Source organism: Macaca fascicularis, chromosome 3, assembly GCF_037993035.2.
Source record: "Macaca fascicularis isolate 582-1 chromosome 3, T2T-MFA8v1.1".
NCBI lineage: Eukaryota > Metazoa > Chordata > Mammalia > Primates > Cercopithecidae > Macaca > Macaca fascicularis.
The window spans coordinates 195,568,795-195,593,179 of NC_088377.1; the positions used below are offsets into that span (position 1 = coordinate 195,568,795).

The 24,385-nt window shown below is 46.2% G+C and overlaps 1 protein-coding gene across 6 annotated transcripts in view; it reads left to right on the forward strand.

Annotated features, from left to right (window-relative positions):
• DPP6 (dipeptidyl peptidase like 6) overlaps positions 1-24,385 on the forward strand; it is a 1,022,456-nt gene that overhangs the window by 411,210 nt on the left and 586,861 nt on the right. For 2 of the 6 annotated variants that reach the window (XM_005551243.4, XM_074036439.1), the window contains exon 1: positions 23,262-23,697. The exons of the other annotated variants lie outside the window; for them this stretch is intronic. In XM_005551243.4, the coding sequence (XP_005551300.3) occupies positions 23,641-23,697 (57 nt within the window). In that variant the 5' untranslated portion in view covers positions 23,262-23,640. Of the gene's footprint in view, positions 1-23,261; positions 23,698-24,385 lie in introns of those variants that run through there. 6 annotated transcript variants of the gene reach the window in all.

The window sequence follows — 24,385 nt, forward strand, 5'->3', positions numbered from 1 at the left end:
AACTTAACACCACCACTGTTTGTTGTAAATTTACATAACTTGTGACTAATTTTTTAAAAATCAAATATAGCAACAAAGTACAAAGATTTACCACCATTGACTATGTAAGAGGAGGCACTAGGAGGTCTTAGGATATTATGCTAAGTAGTATTTCAAACGCATTTTGCGTCTTAGTATAAGATCTCTGGTGTGCAATTTTGTGTGATTTGAATAGGACCTACTTTGCAAGGGGCTGCGCAGATGGATTTTAGCCTCAGAACTTATTTATACCAGTAGCCTCTTTTTTATGGTCACACCACATATTTAAAATTTAAACTTTCTCTGATGCAGTAGACTACATCTTGCTACCTGAGAAAAATACAAACCACCCTCATCTTGGCGTGAAAAGAGCCTCTCCCAGATGCTCAGCATCCAGTACAGGGAAGAAGATGATACGGTGTAGGGATTTGGAGCCAAAAATTGATTTGAGACCTGGGTCTTTGTGACTGTAACTTAGTGACAACCTGTCAACACCTCTGTTTCCTCCCCTGTCAAATGGGAAGATTGACCCCACCTGAGAGAGTATCCTGAGAACCAAGTGTAATGATGTGTGTCGGGGGGTGGGGACAGGACTGGCACAGTGCCTGGCATGTTCTAACCATCTATAATTTTATTCATTTTCCCCTCTCTATTCCATTCTCTCTGTGGCCCCATAGAGAAGGCTCCAATCTGTGGTTTTTATTGATGGTGGCAGCTTTAGCCAGTCAGTGGTTTCCCTGTTGTGCAATTCAATAGCCTGCATTCAGGGACATACTTCTCAGGTGGCCTCTGGGTACATGTGTCTTTCATGGCCTACATAAGACTTTCTTACACAGTGTACTGGTAACTGAGCAGAGGCAGCTGTACCTGGGGTACTGACTGGCACTGTGTAATGTACTGATTGGTACTGTGTCATTTTTAGGACCTCCTTTTGTTCCCTGTGCCCCTCAGGACAGCATGGCACAGTGGAAGAAAGACACGCTGTATCCTGGGCACAGGTCCTCAGTTAGACTCAACGGCGGGAACGGGATGGGATGCAGCCCAGGGCCTCCCTGCCCATGGTATTTTCTCAGGAGCTGTCTCCTTTGAGTTGCTGTCAAATCGCATATGTTGCATGCTTACTTGAAAGGAATTTGCACAGAGTGGTTTGTTTATGCTAGTTAGGCATCAAAAAGACTATCGTTCTCCCAGACTTTCACTATAAAAAACAAACAAAAAAACATGTATGTATATTTGGGTAGATAAGTATAGAGTCGATTCCGAAAAGGTTTAGAAATAACCACGAATAGGCCCATTGATAACAAGAGGTTGAAGGAGAGATTGCCACTCTTTGGAGCCACATCCGAATGCCAGAAGTTCCCTTGACATCCTGCTCAGTCCAAGGGTCACAACATGTTTGATGCCTAGCTCTGGACTCAAGGGCATCAGACATCAGAACACGTCTCTCTCTGGACTCGGGCAATACCCGTACGTATCTGTGGAGTCAGGATACCTTACCTCCTGTCTCCGGTTCCTACCCCATTGTGAAGCTCAAAGTGATGTTGAGTGAGCCCTCTCTGAATCGGGACCAGTCTCATCTCAGCTTATTACCCGTGGGCCCAAGTAATGCAATCTGTTCACCTTCTGAACACTGGGACCCCCATTGTCTTGTCCTAGGTCACGCTTTTGAGAGACAGAAGCAAGTAGAGGCTGTAAGCATGAACTCTGCAGCCACAGGGTTGCTTTGAATCCTGGACTTGACACAGCTGCGTAAACCTGAGCAAATTATTTCAACGTTCTCTGCCTCAGTTTACCTATCTGTAAAATGAGAATACAAATGATCTACTTCATAGGGCTATTTTTAAAATAGTTAACACATAAGTAACTATTAGAATGCCCAGAACCTAGCACTTGTTAGTAAGAGTTATTCATTGTCATCACCATAGTCATCATCATCATCAACAAGAATTTGATGAGTACCTATAAAGGCTAAGCAATATCCGAGGCTCATGGGGTACACAGCGATAAACTAGGCATGGCTCTGTTCTTTGAGAAACTTACTCTTTATTTGAGACAAAGAATAAATAGAGCTCTTTTAGCACAAGGCACTGTAGGAATTCCAGTAACAAGGAGTCATCCTATGTAGACAGAACTTGTGCATCATTGATGATCTCGACGATCTTGCTAAATTGAAGCTTGGATGGGCAAGTAAGAAAGACTCAGACTTTACTCCATGCAATTCCAAGCATATGAAAGCATGATGGGCAGATAATAGCCTGCCATCCATACACAGTATTGGATGTCGCACTCTCTGTGGGATATTTGCTCCTTATTCTGACACCGTAAGAACAGAAAACCAGTTGCTTCTGGACCCTAATCATTTCAGGCCTCTTTGCAGATGCATGGCATGAAAGCAGCTGTTGCAGAATTCGAAAATTATACATCATGCTATATATGGCTTTTTGCTTTACAAGTTGCTTTCAAACACTGCCTCATTTTGGCCTCATGACATCCATGTTAGATAAGCATGGTGAGAATTACTTCCCTGTTTGATAAACGGGGAAGCTGAGTCGGGGGAGCTGCCTCATTATGGTCACTAGAGAGAGGCAAGTGAGATCTGGAGCCCCAGTGGGTCTTCAGTCTTCTGGGTGAGCTCTTGGTCCGGGGGACTGTGAGATGCCTGTGTAGGTGAGTCTTTGCTGATTTATAGACTCAATGGAGTAACCGTTGCTGGATTCTACCAGAACTATGAAACAGTTTGCCAGACAAAAAAGCAGATGAGTCACACGAATTTTAACTAATGAGTTATGTTTCTGAAATTAAAAGTAGGTAAAGAACCCAAAAGAATTGGAAACAAGGACTCAGATACTTATATGCCAGTGTTCTTGGCAGCATTAACAATAACCAAAAGGGGGAAAGAACCCAAGTGTCTATCAGCTGAGGGATGGATAAATAAAATGTGGTATATCCGTACAATGGAATATTATTCAGCCTTAAAAAGAAAGGAAGTTCTGATACATGTCACAACATGGATGAATCTTGAAAACACTATGCCAGAGGCCGGTTGTGGTGGCTCACACCTGTAATCCCAGCACTTTGGGAGGCCGAGACAGGCTGATCACTTGAGGTCAGGAGTTCAAGACCAGCCTGACCAACATGGTGAAACCCTGTCTCTAATAAAATACAAAAATTAGCCAGGCATGGTGGCGGGCACCTATAATCCCAGCTACTTGGGAAGCTGAGGCAGGAGAATTGCTTGAACCCAGGAGGTGGTGGTTGCAGTGAGCCGAGATTGGGCCACTGCACTCCAGCCTGTGTGACTAAGTGAGAGAGACTCTGTCTCAAAAATAAACAAACAAAAAAACATTATGCCAAATGACATAAACTGGACAAAAAGGACAAATACTGTATGAATCCATTTATGTGAAAATACCTAGGTTAGCTAACCTCATAGAGACAGAAAATAGATTAGAGGTTACCAGAGGCTAGAGGGAGGGGAAATAGAGATGTGTTGCTTCATGACTACAGAATTGCTGTTTGGTGTGATGAAAAGTTTTGAACATGGATATTGGCGATCATTGCACAATATTGTGAATGTACTTATTGCCACTGAATTATACACTGAATTAAAACTGCTTTTATATTTTAATTATACAGTGAAATAAAATGTCTTTTAACTAGTTTATTTTAATTATACACTGAATTAAAACTGCTTTTAACTAGTTTTATCATGTCATATACAATTTTGTTATTGTTGTTGTTGTTTTGAGATGGAGTTTTACTCTTGTCACCCAGGCTGGAGTGCAGTGGCACAATCTTGGCTCATTGCAACCTCCACCTCCCGGGTTCAAGTGATTCTTCTGCCTCAGCCTCCCAAGTAGCTTGGACAACAGGCACGTGCCACCATGCCTGGCTAATGTTTGTATTATTAGTAGAGCTGGGGTTTCACCATGTTGGCCAGGCTGGTCTCAAACTCCTGACTTCAGGTGATCTGCCCGCCTTGGCCTCATGAAAAGCTAGGATTACGGGCATGAGCCACTGCGCCCACCCTCCTGCTAGTTTTATTATATCATTTTAGGATATTATGAAATCACAGCCGTAGTAACTTCCTGTGAGAAAACGGTTTAAAAATGTGAGAGCTGGCCACATGGCCACTTAAGGAAAGTTATATATTTTGAGAAGCATGAAAGCTTCTTCTATTTCCCTGAGAAAAGGTATTGATATCACAATGCAGAGGTGATCTTATTTTAATTTCAGCACTGACTATTACCACTGTGTATTTATTACAATCATGCAGAGTACCGATGTGTTTCGAATGTGGGAGAGACAGAATCTGAAAAGAGATAGCAATTTAACTTTCTGCAAGAAAACTCCGGTGTGTTTTTCATTCTGACAACTTGACTGGTGATAAGAAAGATGAGGGACTACTTTTGTAAACTTGTTTATCCTTACACTCTCAAGAACCATTTGTCATCCATTTTTCTCTGTCATACTGAAATATACCTCTAAGAAAATATCGGTAATTTCTCAGTATTTTAAAAACATAGATTCTCTTGATCAGTCTGCTAAATATTTCATAGTTTGTGTGTTGTTCATTACAAAAGAAGAGATTCCATTTTCCCAAACTGTGGAACTGAGCAGCACACTGAGATTTTAAGGAATGGGATGTGGGCGCCCTGAGAAGGGACATAGTTTTGTCAAGAACTGAGGAAAAGAAAAATTGACCCTGAGATCCCGGTCTGAAGTCAACGTGCAACTTAGCCAACAGCCCTGGGCAATTTCCTCAGCTTCATGTACCTCGGTGTAGCCACGAGCAAAATCATTTTGTGGCACTGAACTTATGGTCTGCAACTCATGTGCTTTCAGGACAGACACTGAGGCTTAGGGTAAGGCTGCAGGCGGCACCAGCCATCATGGGACATGCAGACCAGAGAATGCAGCAACCAAGAGCTTGCTTAGGTAGGCAAGCAGGAGCGTTTGTCCACTCCATAGCCAGCCTTCATCAGGGGACTTTGAAATGTTCATTGCACATTCCCCTGTAGGCACGCGTATTTATTGAGAAGACCTGAATTTTAATGCAAAGCTTTCCAAATGGTTGTTTGTAACCAGTTGACCATTGAGTCCAGACATCAGATGGTTCCATTCCTCTCCAGGGCCATGGAGCTTCACTGTGACCTTGGGGGACTGTCCAGCCCTCCCCACAGTGTTGAGGGAGCAGCTCTTCTCTCCTCACTCTTCCTGGCCTCGCTAGGGCCAGTATCCCATTGTTAACACCAGCACCAGTCCCATGCCTGTGATTTCTTCTTTTTTTTTTTTTTTCCTTTTGAGACAGTCTCACTCTGTCACCCAGGCTGAAGTGCAGTGGAGCTATCTTGGCTCATTGCAACCTCCACCTCCTGGGTTCAAGCAATTCTGCCTCAGCCTCCTGAGCAGCTGGCATCACAGGCGTGCACTACCACGCCTGGCTAATTTTTGTATGTTTAGTAGAGACAGGGTTTCACCATGTTGGCCAGGCTGGTCTTAAACTCCTGACCTCAAGTGATCCACCCACCTCTGCCTTAAAGTGCTGGGATTACAGGTGTGAGCCACCGCGCCCGGCCTAGGGCTGTGATTGCTTTACTTCAGAAAAGAAAACATGCAGTATCTGTCTTCTGAGCAAGGCTGTGGTTCCCAACAGGAAGACATATCTGGCAAACACAGGAGAGACACAAGCTCACTTAGAAGGGGAAACCTGCTTAGTTAGTGCCAGGGTTCACATGTGACAATGTTTAAAATGACCACAGAGGGAAGGAGAACAAAAAAGCAAACTTTGCCGACACACGAGTGTTTTCTGTTTCCAAGTGGATGACCCTGCCTTTCTAGATACAACGGGTTTCATTCTTCATGCTGGGCAGGTTGCTGGGGTTTGGACAAATCATGCTCAGTGCAAAGCATCTCCCAAGGTAACAGTCCCCGCTGGTTGCTTTAGGTAAATGTCAGCTTGTTATGCTGCTGGACAGATCCCATGTGGGATCTGTTCTCTGCCATTGCCATCTATTCTCCAAGAATTCTGTCGCAATGAGAAGAAAAACAGATCAACAGGGGAGCTGAGGAATAGATGGGAGCTGCGAGCCCGAGAGGGCCAGGGCTCGGTGTGTTCCCCGCAGCGGCCATCTGCTTGGCTCGTGGAGACGGCCAGCTCAGCCACACTTCTGAGATCAGGATTCCCTGAAGGGCCAGCAGAAGGGTCTCTTGTCAAATCCCACTTTCCCTGATTAAACAGGAACAGGAGTGTCTGGCAGAGTAGAAAACGCAGTCAACTGAAAACCCGGGGAGGAGAGATGGCCTGCATCCTGGAGGGAAGATTGTCCTGAGATGTTCCTGCCATTTTTGTCCCCACATGAGGGATGATACTAGGGGCAATGGGGTAGGATCCATCCTGAATGTGTCTGAAGAGTTTTGGAGGATTTGACCATCGCTGCAATAGTCTTTCTTCTACAGAAAATAAGTCTGCTAAAAATGGGGTGAAAGTTACTCCCACCCAGAGGAATGAGACCTATGTGTCCCCCTACAGAGGGGTGCCCCAGAGACTGGGCACCTAGAAGATTTGGTTGTTCTCCACGGGCACATACCCCCCTGAATTTAAGTCCTTAGAGCCTCCGAAAACTTACTCTGGCTTCAGGAGTTTGCTTCTCTAAGAGTTACCATTGGAGAAAGGGTCACTCCCGGTCCATCCTCCAGTGCAGCCTGGCAGGGGAGCCTGCTGAGCTCTGCTGTATGAGCCTACTGCCCAGAGACAAGGACAGGGATAAGGGGAGGCAGCAGGTGAGCAGAAGACAAGACACTGGAAGATAAGACCTGTGCATCAGGAGCGAGGGAAGATATGTGGGAGAGGCAGAGTCCACTGAGATGCCTCAGCTACCCAGGGTTCCCACTGTAAGGAAGCCACCAGTGTCCAGAGGACTCCAAGAAAAACTCAGGTCCCACGTTCTGCTACTGATGGGCTATGTGACCTCAGACCAGGAGTGCAACCTCTCTGTGCATCTGACATCTGTGTCAATTCTTCCTTAGGAGAGGAGAGATGATTTATGCCTCACCCACCTCTTAAGGCAGCGTTGAACCATGTCATCATGTGTAAAATCATTTTTGGAAATAAGTTGTTGTCTACATGGAGGCCATGATTCATATAAAGCAATTTGATTTATACAATGAATCTCTCCATGTTTTGCTCCTTGCAAGGCTGTGTCAATAAATGTTCAAACCCGTATTTGTGGAGCACCTACTATAAATAATCGTGCTGTTTGAAGCACTTCTGAGGTACTGGTGAAAAAAAAACAGATGCAAATACCTGCCTTTGTTACGTTGACATTCTAGAGGACATTTAAAGAGATCTAGTTCCACGTGGATAGAGCGAAATGAAAGGGAAAGTTATATACAAACATGAGAATCATGAGGAAGAGTCTGGCACAAATACCAATTTCAAAATGGTTTATTTTTAAAATGCCAGACTCTGCCACCCTGAGACTGACTAACTATTGTCTCACCATCTCTTTGTCCTGGTTAAGTTCAGAGAATACAATGTGCCCAGAGTGCAGCCCTGTTTGAAAGGGAAGTCTTGCAGAGTTGCAGCAAAAGGCATTTCTGGACAGACGATAATACCAAACAGAAGCTGATGAAAGAAAGAGAAAAAAATACCGTGAGAGAAGGGGGATGGTGGTGAAGGTAAAATGTTAGTAGAGCGGTAGATTTCAAATAGAATCGCCTAGGTTGAAAATAAAAAAGCAGTCATCAACTAAGGTGGAAAAATATTTCTGAGACTTGATAAGTCATCTAGACCCTGGCTGCTCACTCCCAGGGTTGCGTAGGATCCTTTGCAGGATGAGCAGAGGCCGTCAGTGTGGGATGTGTAACACAGCAGGCTCAGGGTAACTAGTCTCACTATGAAGAGTCCTTCCCATCTGAGCCTGACTTTGACCTATGGCTTGTGAGGCCCCAGCAACATTGAATCCAGGGTGAAAGTCAGAGGGACCAGGACCCACTCAGCTAATTCAATCCTCTCATGCCTTCAATGGCTGGAGATATTTAGGGAGCACCTCCTATATGCTAAGCCCTAAGTAAGGTGTCAGGAATGTAGCAGTGAACTGGGATGACATGTCCCTTCCCCAGTGAAACCCAGTGTGGGACAAAATGTGAGCCTGGAAGGTGAGGGTGATTCTGCAACTTATAAATAAACTGTGTGTACCAGTAGCAGGCCTTGTGGTAACACCTAGGCAGACCACCTTCTTTGCACAACTTCAGAGAGCATACCTTAATTTTTACACATTGAATTTTGATGTATTTATTTGTCTTTGCCTAACATCCCCACCCCAGCATCTGATGGGGATGGACGCCCTGGCATTATGCCGCGTGTAGGGTACCGAGACTGGATTCCCTGAATCCTGACCAAGTGTCATCCCTTGAGCCAGGGTGATGAGCTTAATCAAACAAGGAACTAAGGAGCCCGTAGGTTGAAATACAAGGTTTGGGAGAAAATGTGATGCTTGCTGGAATGACCAGATGGGCGAGGATGTTGAAAAATAAATGAGGTGTGATCATTGCAATTCATTCCCATCATTACAAAATCATTTATTATTAAGTTACACATGGACACAGTGCAGTGCCAAGGAAAAGTACAGATGAAAGGTAAAAACAAGGGACAAATGTTGCTTATGTTGCCAGTACCTTGTTCTGAGTCTTGAAGAGAATTATGTATGTTGCTGCAGCCAAACGTCTCCAAAGAAAATGATAAAATTGTAATTGGTCGACATGTTCTCTCAATGATACCTGGATGCATTATTTTAATTTTAAGTTTTTATTCATCTCTAATGTTTTACTTCAGGCACTTCTTATTTCTTTCTTAGACCATTCCAAAAATATCCTAAACTGGTATCTCTGCCCCAGTCCATCTTCTACACTCTGAAAAAATATCTTTGATTTTATTTTTGCAGAGTAGATTTTTTCCCTTAGTGGATGGGCTTCTTGGCCATCTGAGCCTTCACCCTGCTCCCTGTCACCCCCCTGCCTCGCACTCCAGGCATGCACATTCCTGAAATTTCCTCAAAATCTTAGGGAGGCTGAGGCAGGAGAATCCCTTGAACCCAGGAGGTGGAAGTTGCAGTGAGCTGAGGTTGCACCATTGAATGGACTCTAGCCTGGGTGACAAGAGCAAAAGTCTGTCTCAAAAAAAAAAAAAAAAATCCTTTTTGCTCATGACGCATTTGTATGTGATGTTCCCACTTGGCAGCCATTTTCCTCTAGTCCACTGGCCCCTGGTGTTCCTGCAGGGCTTCTTATATGAGCCATTCTAGAATCGCAGGTCCCTTGCTCTTCCTCTGCACACGCCTGTGTTAATCTGGAGAGAGTCTGTTTGCTTCCCTGTTTGTTTGCCTTCTTACCAGGCTTGGAGCCCTTCAAAGTCAGGGGCTATCCTGTATGCATAGACCTTCCCCAGTGTCTATATAGGAACTGGGACATGATAGATGCTCAATAAAAATTAAACAAGAGACAAAAGAAAAGCAGGGACCAATCTGGAATCCAATAACCATCTCTCATTTCAGGTGAAGTGGAAACTCTCAGGAAGTCGAAAATACCGGGCTTCGGAACCTGACCTAGTTTGCAGCCACCACTCCCCTCCAAAAACAATCCCGTATGAATTCCTTCTGACTCCTGAGATGGGAGGGTCACTGAGGTGGATCCTGGCCTTGGAAATCCCTATTAGGACCTTTTACTTGCCCCTCACCACCACCCCAACATTACATTAGAAACCAACTCGAGCTTGAAGCGGAGGCCTCTGAGTTTGCATGAACCCCAGAATGCAGGCTCGGGCTGCTTTAGTTGGATTGGTTTCATTGCAAAAAGGGAAGCTGCATTCCAGTTATCTCTGAATAAAACTTGTGATGGTAAGGACACGCCCCTTACCCCTAGAAGTGAAAACTGGCGAGTCTCCAGGAACCAAGACCGCTCCAGGGTCCAGCTCTCACAAAGAGGCTTTGCTTCCTTCTTGCTTCTTACTGACTGGTTTCCATGCTCGCTCATGGCTTCTCCTCTCTCTCCCTCTGGAATGTGCATTGCCATCAGAGCTGCTTTGTAACGGCTGCATCCTCATAGCCTAGATGCTCACTCCTGCACTTTCAAGCTTCAGTCTGCCCTGCTAGCCACTAACAGACTCCTGAATTTCTAAGTTCAGGTTCCTACAGTGGACAATTAGATTGACCTGACTCATTTCTTCATGGGGAGTTTTTGGCTACAGATCGGCTGTTGTCGGGTCAGGTCACAAACCCTGGTCCAATCGACCACATTTTACCTTATTCTCATCTTGTCCTAAGAAGGATGCACAGAGGTGAGTTACCGACCAGAATAGGCATGGACATTTTTGGAATTTCCTATTAGAACATAAACACTTCAGAGAAGAAAAGCATATTCCATCTTAATACCTCAGAATAAAGGAGCATATCAGCTTCATGCCCTTTCAGAGGTACAGCAGGAATCTATATACATCTGGGGCCAGTTAATCTGAAGGATGAGGGGGGCATCTGAAAGCAGATGAGGAGAGAAAAGGAAGAAGGTAGCCCCGAACCTCAGAACTATGTTCCTGGATCTCGTCAGGTTACTCCTTACTCTTTGTCAACTTGATCCATTGACAGATTCTCAAAACCAGGTCAATACAGAGATATGGCACTCTTATGTCTTATGTCAGCTGTATCTGTTATCAATAGTTTTATGAATGGCACCACCGACAAAGGATAAAAACCTAATTGCGATTTTGAAGTCTAGACAAGGAAAAAATACATATACCAGCTTTTCTGGTCCCCCACAACTTTTACCCTAGCGACTGTTCTCTGTCATCCCACGCAGGGTGGGCTTTGAGAACTCATCAATCCTCTTGTGGGTTTCAGTCTTGCATCTTTTCTGGGATCTGGCTCAAATGTGGCTAATTTCCCAGTGTACTATGTTCAGTTCAAGGGCAATCTGTCAGCATTCGTCTGAGCCTGTTTGTAAAGACACATAATTCGCTATGAAACCAATTCATTTCAGATGTGCTTTTTCCCATTGCACAAACCCCCGGGTTGATTTGGCAGTTTGTCATATTATACAAATACATATGTTGAAAATGGGAAGTTAACAAGTGTTGGAACCTGAGGTTTCTGAAGGAGTTGGCTCTGGTGTCAACTTCAGAAGGTCATCTGGAGAAGCTAAGGATCCGAATGTTCTTAAAAGGGAAAGAAATGCTTTAGAATAAAAGGAATCCTGGGTCCACGGGCAGGCAGTCTCGTTTTTGATTTCCTAGGGAACTTAGCACTGTGGAGTTCCAATAGTTCACAGGAGATCGCGTTTCACAAAAGTTACACAAAACAATACCTTTCTGAAGAGTTTATGTTCTAATAGGAAATACCTAAAATGTATTTATCCACTTACGTTTTTTATTTTATTCTACCTTCTCTCTTTCGACACTGATTAACACAATAAGAGACAGATTAAATTAATTTCATAATAGAAATCTTGGGCTTTAAAAATTATCTTAGAAAGGTAATTGTCTTCATTTGGTGTTTTTATGTTCCCTAAGTAGTTATCTTTGTTGTTTCTTGTGGGGGTTGATAGCAATTCTGATGTCCCATTCCGTTTCTCATTTATTACTTCATTTAGGAAATCCTCTTTTTTTAAGTTGATAGGCTGGGCTCTGTTTCCTAATGACTTTTACCTAGTTTTAATTGTCAGCAAAAGAAACACTTAAGATATAAGTCATAGGTAATACTTATGCCTGTCTGATGAATGATGGAATCTAGCTTCCGCTGATATTTCATCTTTGACTTCTAACATGTAAGAAGCCTTTGCTTTAGTGGTCATCACTCCTCCTTTTTCATCCTTTCTCCTTTCAGAAGTGTTCATCTGTAGCGTAGGATTCAGTGATCCCCAAGTGTTTTAAGCTGCGGAGCTCTTTGTTCCGATGATTGTAATTCACATAAAGGAGATAAAAGTGGAGCTGTGTGGGCTGAAGGATGAGAAGGGGAGAGGGTGGAAATGGAGCCCCAAGTTCTAGGCAAGCCTCCCCCTATCAACTCCTTCATCCTGGCAGCCTAGGAAAGGTTTCTCTAGCACAATTTGGAAACATCTGGCTGAGTCATTTTGGCCCACATTTTCTTTCTGCTGAATTCATTTCCATTCTCTCAGGGCGGCCTACGTAAATGTTTTCTAGTTCATGTTGACATCTTTCAGTTATTCATGAACTGTGACCATACTACCCTGTGAGGTTCTATGAGAAGCTCTGTACATTGCGATTCTGTCTGCACTACTTTGCAGATGATGAGTTACCTAAAATGAATGAACTGGTTGTGATAGAGCATATCACGTAGAGATGCTCTTGTCTCTTGATTTCGGTCTAGGTGACAGTCAGGTTTTCCAAAAGTCCTCTCTCTGATACACACATTATTTCATTGTTTCCTGTGTGCTAAGTGCACACAGGATGCAAAGATGAATAAGACCTGCCCTTACGGAGACCTCAGCCTAGCCATGACAAGAGCCAGTTTTGGAGTCTCTACTATGTGTCCATTGCTTTACAGACTTTTTATCTCATTAACTCTGGTGAACATAGCCAGCAAGTGAAATGACCTGGGATTTGCAAACAAGAAATTATTCTGGCTTCAAAGCTAATTCCTTTCACTGATGGGCAACGCTTTATCTTACCTGGCTTCTGCCACGGAGAAACTCACAGGCAGGGCCAGGCAGAGAAGTGGTCAGTGATGCTCTAAGGTAACAAGTGCTTCACACAAGCCTGGAGTAGGAGGTGACATTTGCACAGGGCACTAAAGGATGATTAGGAGCTCATCAAGTGGAAGGAGTTGAGAGTGGGACTGGGGCTGGTGTCTTTGATGACGCCTTCTAGGGGAAGATGCCAAGTGTTTTAGATTTCTCTTGCTTTTACATATTTCCAGTTTTTAGTGGCCTACTTGAATGTCATTTATATTGTCATTTACACAATTCCCCAAGGCCAAATGATATATGTGTTGCAAAGTTGGCCAGTGGGGATTGTATGAACTGATCCTTCTCTGGGAATTTTCTGCATGGGTCTGTTAATTCATGTATTTCATGTTGAAAATAAAGTATGGGCACATGAAGGTTTGGGGGATATTTTACATAAGACATTCTCCTATGTAGGTGTGAAAATCTTTCCTGACTCCAATCCTGTTGCTAAACAGTGAGGTCTAGCCCAGAAGGCACGGAGGGGAGCAGAGTTTCTGGGAAACAAGAAGAGGACGTCGAACCCCAGCCAGGGGGCAACTCCAGAGGACTTCTTTGGGATACCTTTCCCTACAGGCCACTGAAGACAGCACAGTAGTGGAAACATCTGCATCACCCACCCTGGCTTGTGTTCCCCAAACAATCTGTGGGCTCGTTCCACAGCTGGTACCAAATTCCAGCTGAGCAGACAGCCCCAAAAATGTCACCTGGAGCCGTTAAAAAAACATAAACAAGGCATCTGTCACGCTGCCATCACCAAGGTCATCTGGTGGTAGGAGGTGCCTGAGGAGGAGCACGGCGGTGCCATGCCATCGAGGGCCAGCCTGTGGGCAGACCCGCCTGTGCCAGCGCTCCCTTGCTCTGCAGCTGCATTCAAAGGTGTGAAATTGTGCAGGGCCAGACATGAGAGGCAAAACAACTGGAATGAAATCCAGCCACTTTGGAGTGAAACACGAGAATTGTGAAACAAGATTTTCAAACTGTTAGTATCGCATCTGGTCTCCTCTCATGATTGCCCAGAGGCCACCAGCCCAAAGCTGGGGTGAAGACATGAGCTGGCGGGTAACCTGAACACGGAATTTAGGGAGTGTGTTGTTCATACAAATTGCACAGACTGAGAGTTAGAGATGGGATTTACACCCGAGCTGTCAATCAAACCACTATCTATGTGACCTTGGGCAAATTATCCATTTCCTCTAAGCATCAATTTTCATATCTGTAAATTCCTTCCTAGGATCATTGTGAAGGTTAGATAAGATAGTGTGCCTGATAACGCAGGGCTGCAGAGGGCCCTCAGTACATTTTATGTTGGCTTTCTCTACCCTCACTTACAGGCAAGGGAACAGATTTCGAGAGGGGAAGTTCATAGCACGTCAGCATCAATGATCCTAGCAAGAACCACCATCCTTTCTTCCTCCTTCCTTCACTTCCTTTTTCCTTATTTCCCTCATAATCCACTCCCCTTCCCCTCCCTACCCTCAGCACACATGATATTATGTTTGATGGGTAGCTTTTGGTTTGTATGTATTTTTGCAAAACACATTTTTGTATAAGTGTATTTTTTAAATTTGTTAAATGGTTTGAGTTTATACATGGATGCCTTATGTGTTTTGTGTATATTTACATTTATATTTAGATTCTTCTTTTTATCCTTAAGTACTGTGTTTATGGTCCCTCCATGTTGCTCTGTGTACGCATAATCCATTGCTTATTGCTCTGTGTACACATAAGCCGTTGCTTCTAATTGCTGCTTAGCATTGCACAGTGTGCATCCAATCTGTTCCACAAGGATGGACACCCAGGTTGCCTCCACACTGTCCCCATAGGCTATCTTCTTGTAATTCTTAAGATAGGACCAAAAGACATTTATTTACAAGTTTCCCTCTTCTATTAGACGGTGAGACAGTGAGAGAAGATTTCCTGACTTTATATACAAAGCAGCTAGCACACAGCAGTTTCTCAGTAAACACAAAGCCATTGGCTTCCCAGGCAGCTGGACACATGGGCTCAGGCCCAGCCTCCTGTGTCCTTAGTTCCCAGGCAAAGTGACAGCCTTAGCGGCAGCACTGTGATTACCATTATCTTGTCATGAAGGTTTATGATGAGTAAGGGAAGTTTAGGAAGAGAAAAGATGAAAAGCCTTCCCATGTGATGTGTACTAGAATTCCTTGAAACCTGAAGACCCCCCATGACACATTTGTTTATTCAAACACATACATTTGAGTGAGTGCTAACTCTAAGTGATAGTGGGTATGGATTTGGTGAACTCTTTGAATGCTTTCAGCATTTCCCCAATCTGTAGGAGATTCTAGTTCCTTAGAATTGGGCACTGAGCCCTGTTTGATGAAACTTGCTGTGGCATTTGGAGAGGATGCAGGATCCACACGTTTAACCATGGATGGATCCATCAGTCAGTCTCAGTTCACGGTAGACAAGAAAGGAGATACATGCTGACAAGCCATGTAGGAAGTGTACTGCCTTAAGCAGTGTAAACATCTTTATTCCTGAACGGCATATCTGCTAGGTTGATTGAGAAATGTATTCGGTTTTATTTTTTTCTCTTGTTTTTCTTTTTGGAGAGTGAGGGATAGCCTACTTTAATATCAGAAGATTTTTTTTTTTTTATTGAGTTGTGATGCTGAGTAAAATGACCTACCATTACTTGATGTGTAACAGAGTTGCTGTAGACCGGGGTGGGCAAATTCTTTCTGCAAAGAACCAGGTACTACATATTTTACACTTTACAGCCACATGGCCTTTGCCACACCCGTTACCTCTGCTGTTGTAGTACATAGGCAGCCATTAGACAGTATATAAGTAAATGGGCATAGCTGCATCCCAATAAAACTTTATTTACAAAATAAGAAGGGGGCCAGGTTTGGCCCATGAGCCCTGGTTTTCCTACCCTTGTTTAGATGCTCATGCACTTGCTACATCTGGAAATCAACATAAATATAGGAGGTCCAATAAGGCAAACCAGGTACTGTTTCTTGCCAGTATTCTCTGCTATCTCTTCAGGACACTCTGAACACAATGGATGGGAGTAATATGAACAGGAAACAGAAGAAGGACTTGTACTGTATCAACTTTGGCTTGGTTGTACATGCCAGAAAACCTAAAATAACAGTGCCCTGTACACAGGAGAAGTCTATTTCTCTTTCTTGTAAACACAGTTTGGAGACAAGCAGTCCAGGGATGCTATGACTGCTCTTCTCACAAAAGCCTCCGCTCATTCTATTGTATTTTCTCACATGAAGGGCTTGGTCTTGTGGTTCCAGATTGTAGCAAGCATTTCCAGTAGGAAGATGGAAAAGGCAGGTAGGAGAAGGAGAGGGTAAATGAAGAGCATGCACCCTGACAGATACTGCGACCAGCTCTGCTAGTTGCTGCCTGTCATGGTGAGTTTTAGGGGTCAGCTTGGCTAGGCCACAGTACCCAGCGTTTTCTCAAACGCCAGGTGACATGTTGCTGTGGAGTTTTGTTTTGAAGATGTGATTAATAATTCAGTTAGCGGACATGGAGTAGAGCAGGTCCCCCTCTACCAGGTGGGTAGGCCTCATCTGATTAGTTGAAGGCTTTAGGAGAAAATAGTGAAGTCTCCCAGGGAGGAAAGGAGTCTGCCTCCAGACAGCCTTCAGGCTTGAGCCACCATCCCAACTCTTCCCAGCGTTTCTAGCCAGCTGCCCTACCCTGCAGACTTCACATCTGCCAGTCCCCACAATCCACCATCCTTAAAAATCTGTCTCTCTCTCTCTCTCCACACACACACACAAACACACACACACACACACACACACACACACACACACACACGCTATTGGTTCTGTGTCTCTGGAAATCCCTGCTGCATGTGCAGCCCATTCATCTAGCCCATTCATTCCGGGGCAGTGGGGGGATGTACTCCTTATCCACAGCATTCTAATATTATGGAAACACAAGAGAAGGGACATGGAAGGGCAGGCAGACATTAAACTACCCATTTGTGCCTGTGTTCTTATTGCACCTCCACGTTCTTATTTTTCTTACAAATAAAGAAACAATTTAAAACAAAGGAAGCCCCACATCACCCGGGTGTGACTCTAGCCTTTTCCCACTTCTAGTTCAAGAGATGTACCCGTTTTCTTTTAACCAAAGAAAAAGCATTGTATCCTTTTCTCTAGCAGTAGTGCCTGAAGCATGGGGGGAAGGCGATGAGTGGGTTAGGGCCTTTGGGAACTCTGTCCCAGCCAACCCTCACGGTCCATACCCTGCTGGGAGAGAAAGCCGTGGCCCCTGCAGCTCTCTTGGTTGATCCTACCAAGAGGAAGCTCTTCTTCTCGAAGCCTGGGGGAGGGACAGCCTTTGGGCCAAGTTAACTCTCCCAGCTATAATTTAAAGTGTGGACAAAATGGGCCCAGATATTCAGTCTTGCTTGTTAGGCCTGGTTCTGGTCTGTGTTCTCATCCGTGAGACCCTCGGCCTCCCTGCCCACACCAAATCGCCTTGGTTCTTCTTTCAGACATTCTTACTGAACGAGAAATAATTCCCCAGGGTTAGATTAGTGGACACAAGAGGCATGTTCTGCCAGCTGAGAACTGAATTTGGCTTCAGAGACTTCCTCCTCCCCAGGTGAGGCTTACCAGGCTGTAAGGCTCTCACAGGTGATTTGGGTCCATTTTTGGTGCACTTTCTTTCTCTTCCTAGATCCTTTCCTTTGTCTTCCCAGACCCTTCCCTCAAAGGGCTGCTGGCTTTTGGATTGCCCACGACTCCTTACCCCGGTGAGCGCTGACCACGTAGACCCAGCAGCTTCCAGGAACCTCAGCATTTAAGTAATGGGCATGCAAGAGAAAACCAAAACCAAACCCAAACAAGCCTCCGAGTGCAGCGAGAACGCCTCATTGGGAGATGGAGATTTCCAGTTGAAATGTCTGAGGTGACAGTGGGCACGCAGTGGCCGATGGTTGGGAAGCTGGTCCTCAGGCCAGAAACCTCATCCACAGTTCCATCCCACCTTGATCTTGTTCAGTGTTTGTACGAGTTGAAGAAAAAGTATGGGTTTTTTTTGTTTGTTTGTTTTATTTCTTTCCAACTAGTTTCTTTGGATCCTGGCATGACTCCAGAAGAATCGTGCCCTGCTGCCCCACATTCATTTTTATTTTTGGGGAATTGTAAGTTAGAAGAAGTGACTTCTCTTGCAGATGGCAAAGACTTACAATCCAAAATCATCACAACTCACAATTTAAAGACATTCTGATCTCGATCTTCCTGCAGCAGGTCAGCCTGCTTTTTGTAGGGGTTTCGTCTGCACATAGTAGGTCCTGGGTCAACACTTGCTGATTAAACGATATTTGAAGCAAAGCGACTACAGCTGATTGCCTACTTAGGGCAAGGTGAGCGTCAATCAGAAGAGGGAGAAATTGCATCAGGCTGCAGAGGGATGCAGGCCTGCACGGCTACAGACAAACCTAATTAGCTGTGCCTCTGCCAGCAGCCCTACTCACACACATCTGGAGGGGAGAGAACGGCTAAGGCTAGATTGGCTTTCCCAGGTGAAAAAGCTTCTCCTTAGTTGCACCTGCATAGGACTGATTGCGCCTCAAATCCATTTGTCAGGCTGGTTGCAGGTGTCTGAGAGATTGCTAATAGAACTGGGCAAAAGTGCCCATGGGAGTGGGAGGTGAATAGCATGGCAAGACAAGTGGCTGCTGGAGTCCCCAGTTGGCAGGTGGGCCTGCCTCCATGCTCCCCATAGGCACCATGGGGTACCTGTGCCCAGCGAGCACAGAGAAGAGCTGTGTTGGCTGAGCATCAGGCCCTGGTACAGTCTTTGCGAAGTGTGTTTATTGGCTGCCATGAGAGTACTTAGCTGCAAAATGGAAGTGCTTTTACTTGCAGACACAAGGAGCCTTCACTAGGGAAGCACTGAGATCAGCACTTCTTCCAAGACGCCCCTTGCAAGGTACTTGTGCTCCACCAAATTGGAACTCTTCCCAGACACAAAGGGAGGCACTGGCCCAGAGTCAAGGTCATAGCAAGACCCCTTGAGCTGGCTGTTTCTTAGCAGAAGCTGGAGTAGACAGACATGACTTGAGAGGTCTTAAACTTCTTTGGAGAATCTGGGGCTGGATCTCCTGCCCAAGCACTTTGGAAGGATCTGAAGAGACACAGGATGTGTGTATGTGTGTGTGGGGTTGGGGCAAGGGTTTCGATCAAACCTCTGGATATGAATGCCAACTCTGCCATTTTCTGCTGACCATGAACTTGGAAGAGTTTCTTATCAGTTCAAGTCTCACTTCCCTCATAAGTGAAATGGGGATAGTAATCATTATTACGGGCTGTTGGGTCCTCCAAAAATCCATGTGTTGAAGTCTTAACACCCAGCGCTTCAGAATGTGATATTTGGAGATACGGTCTTTAAAGAGGTAAATCAAGTTAAAATGAGGTCCTATGGGTGGGCCCTAATTTAATAGGACTGATGTCCCTGTAAGAAGACAGATTAGGACACAGACACACACAGACGATGTTATATGGTGGTTGAGGGTCTAGACTGCCAAGGTTCCTGTTCTGCTGTGAGTTACTTGCTCTGAGTGACCTTGGGTTTCGTATTAATTTTTCTGAATATCAATTTCCTCACCTGTAAAATAGGGGAAATAACAGTCTGCCTCGTAGAGTTGCTGGAGGTGTGAGGTCAGATATTAGCCATCTAGCACTTACACTGCTGCAGGTAGCTTGGCCATTGTTATTGTTATGATTAAGGGCAGGTAAGCATGTCATGTCTTTCTTTGCTAAGTATGTCTGACGCCAAGTCAGTACTCACTGAGCACCTCTTCTGTGCAAGGCGCTGGAAAGGAGTGAAGTCTGGCTCTTTTTCCCCCCTCTTGCCCCTACTAGATTCATCCTCACGTCTTCTCTGAATTGCTTTCACTGCAGTCTGTAGTTACTGAAAACTATAATACTTATAGATGCTGCTTTCTAGAAGTGAGCCTGTAAAGTCTTGTATTTTCTCTTGGTCTGCACAACTTTAGGGGGTAACACGTCCTGTATTTGTCAGTTGTTAACCTTCTCTTTGACCACGGAGCTCTAAATGATGGCACTAATAATGCCCAGGTAGATTTAGTTTTGATCTCCAATGAGAGATAGGCCTTTCTGTATTTGCAGTAATAAGCAAACACTTTTAGCTTGAGAGGATAAACTTAAGTACAATGTTTGCTCTCTGGAGGCATACTGATTAATTTTGAAATATGAATAAAAGGCAGTTTATTTCATTGTGGTAAGAACACTTAATACGAGATCTGCCCTCTTTATTTTATTTGAGACGGAGTCTCGCTCTTTCACCCAGGCCGGAGTGCAGTGTCTCAGTCTCGGCTCACTGCAACCTCCACCTCCCAGGTTCAAGTGATTCTCCTGCCTCAGCCTCCCGAGTAGCTGGAACTACAGGAGCTTGCCACCACCACGCCCGGCTAATTTTTTGCATTTTTAGCAGAGACAGGGTTTCCCCATGTTATCCAGGATGGTCTCAATCTCCTGACCTCATGATCTACCCTCTTAATGAATTTTTAGTGTGCAAGTTATCTGTAGGTACAAGGTTGTACAGCAGATCTTTCAAGCTTATTCATCTCACATAATTGAGACTTTATGCCTTGTAATTAGCAACTCCCCACCTCCCCCTCCCAGCAGTCCCAGGCAACCACTACCCTGTTCCTTTTGCCTCCATGAGTCTGGCTACTTGTGATGCCTCATAGAAGTGGAACCACAAAGCATTTGTTCTTCTGTGCCTGGCTCATTTCTCTTGTTCCCTCCAGGTTCATTCATGCTGTCACCAATGGCAGGATATCTCGCTCTGTTGTTTTTAAAAACAGACAAAGTCAAGTATGTAAAAAGGTGGGCAGCTGAGAACCTGGTACCAGAGTGTTCCAATCAAAGGTACTGAGTGGCACAACCTGGCTTGGTTCTCCACCAGTAATTCCTAAACTTCCCCACCTGGAGGCTCCTGATGACAGATGGGTGAATGACAGAGTAGATGAGTGAGCGAGGTGGGGAGCCCTGGTAGGGCCTGGCTGGTCAAAGTCCAAGCAATCTGATCCCAGCAGGACATTCCTTTGAAGGATCATGTATCACTTTACAAATACCCACAGACTTTGCACTCTATCCGTATTTGTTCAGGTGTAAAAAAATATTTTAAGCTCTTTACTGAGAAGTAAAATGGGACGCACCCACATGGATTCCCCAGCATGCACTGCTGAGCACCCCTGAGGTACCACTCCTCAGTTTAGGGTTTAGGTCAGGGGTCCTAGAATCAATGAAGGAGACCTGTCTTCCTCCTGTCTGCTGTCTTCACTCCTGGGTCAAGCCCATGGCCTCAGTGGGTGAGTGATGAATCCTTCCTAAAATGTGAACAGATGAGGGCTCAACATTTGACCCAGCCCTGGGGTTTTAGTTTTGTTTGTTTTGAAACGGAGTCTCGCCCTGTCACCCAAACTGGAGTGCAATGGCATGATCACAGCTCACTGCAACCTCTGCCTCCCGGGTTCAAGCGATTCTCCTGCCTCAGCCTCCCAAGTAGCTGGGATTACAGGCACCCGCCACCATTGGGGTTTTAGGTTTAAGAGGAGTCTCAGAAGGACAGGGTGATCTGAGGTCCTGAGCAACTCAGGCTGAAACTGCGCAGGCCTACTTTAAGGCAGGGGCTGTGATTTTCCCTGTGACTCAGGTCCTCCAGGGGTCAACTGCATTTCAAGTGTGTGAGGGGAGAGTGACTGCTGGGAGAGGGCTACCTAGCCCTTCTTTGTGAACCCCTATTTACTCGGCTGCTGGGGCCTCCGTGACAGATTGGCTTGGTGACTTCACACCGCAGTGGCTCCCGGGGCCAGAGATGTGACCAAGGAGGGACCTTGCACTGAGGAACCTGTGACTGTAGGAAGACCCTCTGAGGCCGACTCTTGCTTGGCCTTGGCCCAGTCCCTCCTACCAACGCTGATAAGAACTTAGGTTTCTAGCATCCCAGTAGGCAGGGTCACAAAGACAAGCTGGGAATTGATACCACTGCTGTGCCCACCCCTGGACCTCCCTGTCCCGGGCAGGAGTCTAAGCCAGTGCAACCAAGGCTGAGCACACCCATACCACACGGCAAGGGTTTCACACGGGGTTTTCATTTCTTTACCCCTGGGGCCGAATCATGCAAGCTACCAGCCATCCACCCAGACTTCTTAGAGTCTGTGCCAAATAAATACTCAGACCAGAATTAAGTTCAGGCCGTGGTAGAGGTGACCAGCCACTCTGCCATGATTTGGATTCAGCCATCAATTCCAAAGAAGCACACAGTGCCCGGCATTTTGCTGGCTGGTTTGTTTTTGTAAAATGACGGGGCGGGAAGCAGTGCTGGGCATTGGAAAGGGGCTGAACAAGGGGAAATCGTCAATACCTTTTAAATGGAAACAGGTCTATTTGGCGTCTTTTCTGTAAGGAACTATATTGGGCGTCACAGAGGTGCAAAGACTAGAGCAATCAATTCAGGCCCTGGCCTGAAGGACTTTATTATTGAGAGTTCCCCGTATATATAAACGGCTAAACTCTCAGACCAGTGAATGCCTGTGACCAAGTGCCAATGGGTGAAAGTACAGGTTCCAGACCAGGAGTGGGAAATGCATCAACACAGAGCTTGGCCACACAGTGGCCCGGAGTGCAGAAGAGCAGTGCCAGGCCTCTGGGCCCTGAGTTCTGAGCTTCTGGAGGGCCAGGAGATACTCCCACCTGCAAATGACTGGCTGATTGCACTTTCCTTAGAGTCTGCCACCTGCATTTCCACTCCACCCACTTAACTGTTCAGCTACAGGGAGCCAGGCAGGGGCAGCGGTACCTGGGTCAGGACAGGACAGCGGCCTCTGCCCTCAGGCAGGGAAAGCTAGACAGGCCATCTCGTGTCCTGCTTTGTCTCTTTCTCCTTGAGCTCAGGACACAGTCGGGGAGCCCTCATGTTTCTGTAAGGTCATCACACAGGCTGGGATTTTTTTTTTCTCCCTGTCTTTCTTTTAACGGACAAACACCCTTGAGGTCCTGGTTGATTTTCTTAGGGAAATGTAGATTCTTTGATTCTAACGATGGAACATAAGTTTTCTGAATTTTAAGGAAAATAAAGGCCAAGATTTCAACAACCCGTGTTCCTGCCAAATCCACTGGGCAAACAGAAAAGCTGTCTGCCTCCGGTGCTCCCAGACCCCCTTCCTTCTCAAACACGCATCAGACACTTTGCACCAAGAAAAAACAAAGGGCATCCCTCCTGGGGCCACCCCTGCCCCCTGTCCAGGTATGTGCTGTCTGGCGCGCCCTGCGCGGGGACCGCAGGTTCAGACACCCGGGCGCGGCGCGGGGCTCTGATGGATGCGGTGACCCAGGCTGTGGCTACGGGCGCGGCGTCTCCTCGGCAGTCGCTGCCTCTGCGGCCCGCTCCCCAGCCCCAGCCCCAGCCCCAGCCCCAGCCCCAGCCCCAGACCGGTGGAGCGGGGGGGGGGGGGGGGCCCTGGAGCATGCGCCGTGCGCACCGGGCCGGGAGGCGGGCGAGGAGGCAGCGCGCATCGCTCGGGTCCCCTTCCTGCACCCAGCCGCCACTTGCCGGTTGCTAAGCAGTTATCATTGTTTCTGTGGCGATTGCAGAGGCTGTTGCTAATTGGAGAAGCCCCGCTTAGCAGCGGCAGCTTCCTCCTTCGGATCCTCTCTCTGCTGTTTGCATTTAAAGAGCAAACTCGGCTTGTCTGCCCACCCTCCCTCCCCCACCCTCCCCAAAATAGCCTTGTGATTTCGGAAGTATGGACTAAAATCACACTCCTCCTCACCTTACCGCTTGGACTCTGGTGGCTCCCAACTCGCCGTCAGACCCCACCTGCCCCAGTGGTGGGAAGCGCCTGGACAGACCATGACCACAGCCAAGGAGCCAAGCGCTTCGGGGAAATCCGTGCAGCAGCAGGAACAGGTAATGCTGCTTTTGGGGGTCCGTGTGTGTGTGCGCGCGCGTGTGCATGCATGCATATGTGTGTGCATGAGAGGGACAGAGAGGGAGGATATGTATTTATTGAAGAATTTTGTATTTTCGATTGGTTTATCGCTGTAGCCCCCTGAGCCACTAAGCTGGGAGGAGACATAAAGTGCTGGGTGCTGCTGGAGTCTGCCGCTCTCCTCTCCCTGGCTTCTCTCTCTAAAGGGCGCCCTGGCTTGATGATTAAGGTACAGGCACAGGGAGCCTCTGTCAAGGTAAACTTGATGTGAAGCACCTCTGGACAAAGGCCTGTCTCTACAAAGCCGCCCGATCGAACGTGTTCCCCGGGAAGGTTCCCAGCTAGTACTTTGTAACTTGGGGGAAGAGGAGTGTAGCCAAAAAAAAAAATCAGCGTGTTCTGACCCTCCAACAGGACTTTGCTTTGGTTCTAAGACAAGTTAAAAGAAAATGAGCTATGTTGAAAAGACTTTTCTTTGGATACCTCGTGGCCCCTTCCTCCTGTTTCCCTCAAGAGCAAACTGTCCCTGCTAGAGAAGCCGAAGGATGGATGGTCGGGATGAAGGAGGACTCGGCCGAGAAGGTGCAGGTTTAGAGGGCTGGCCGCGGACAAGGAAGGCTGCATGGGTCCCACATGGCACAGGGCGGCCGCTCGCCTTGTCCTGAG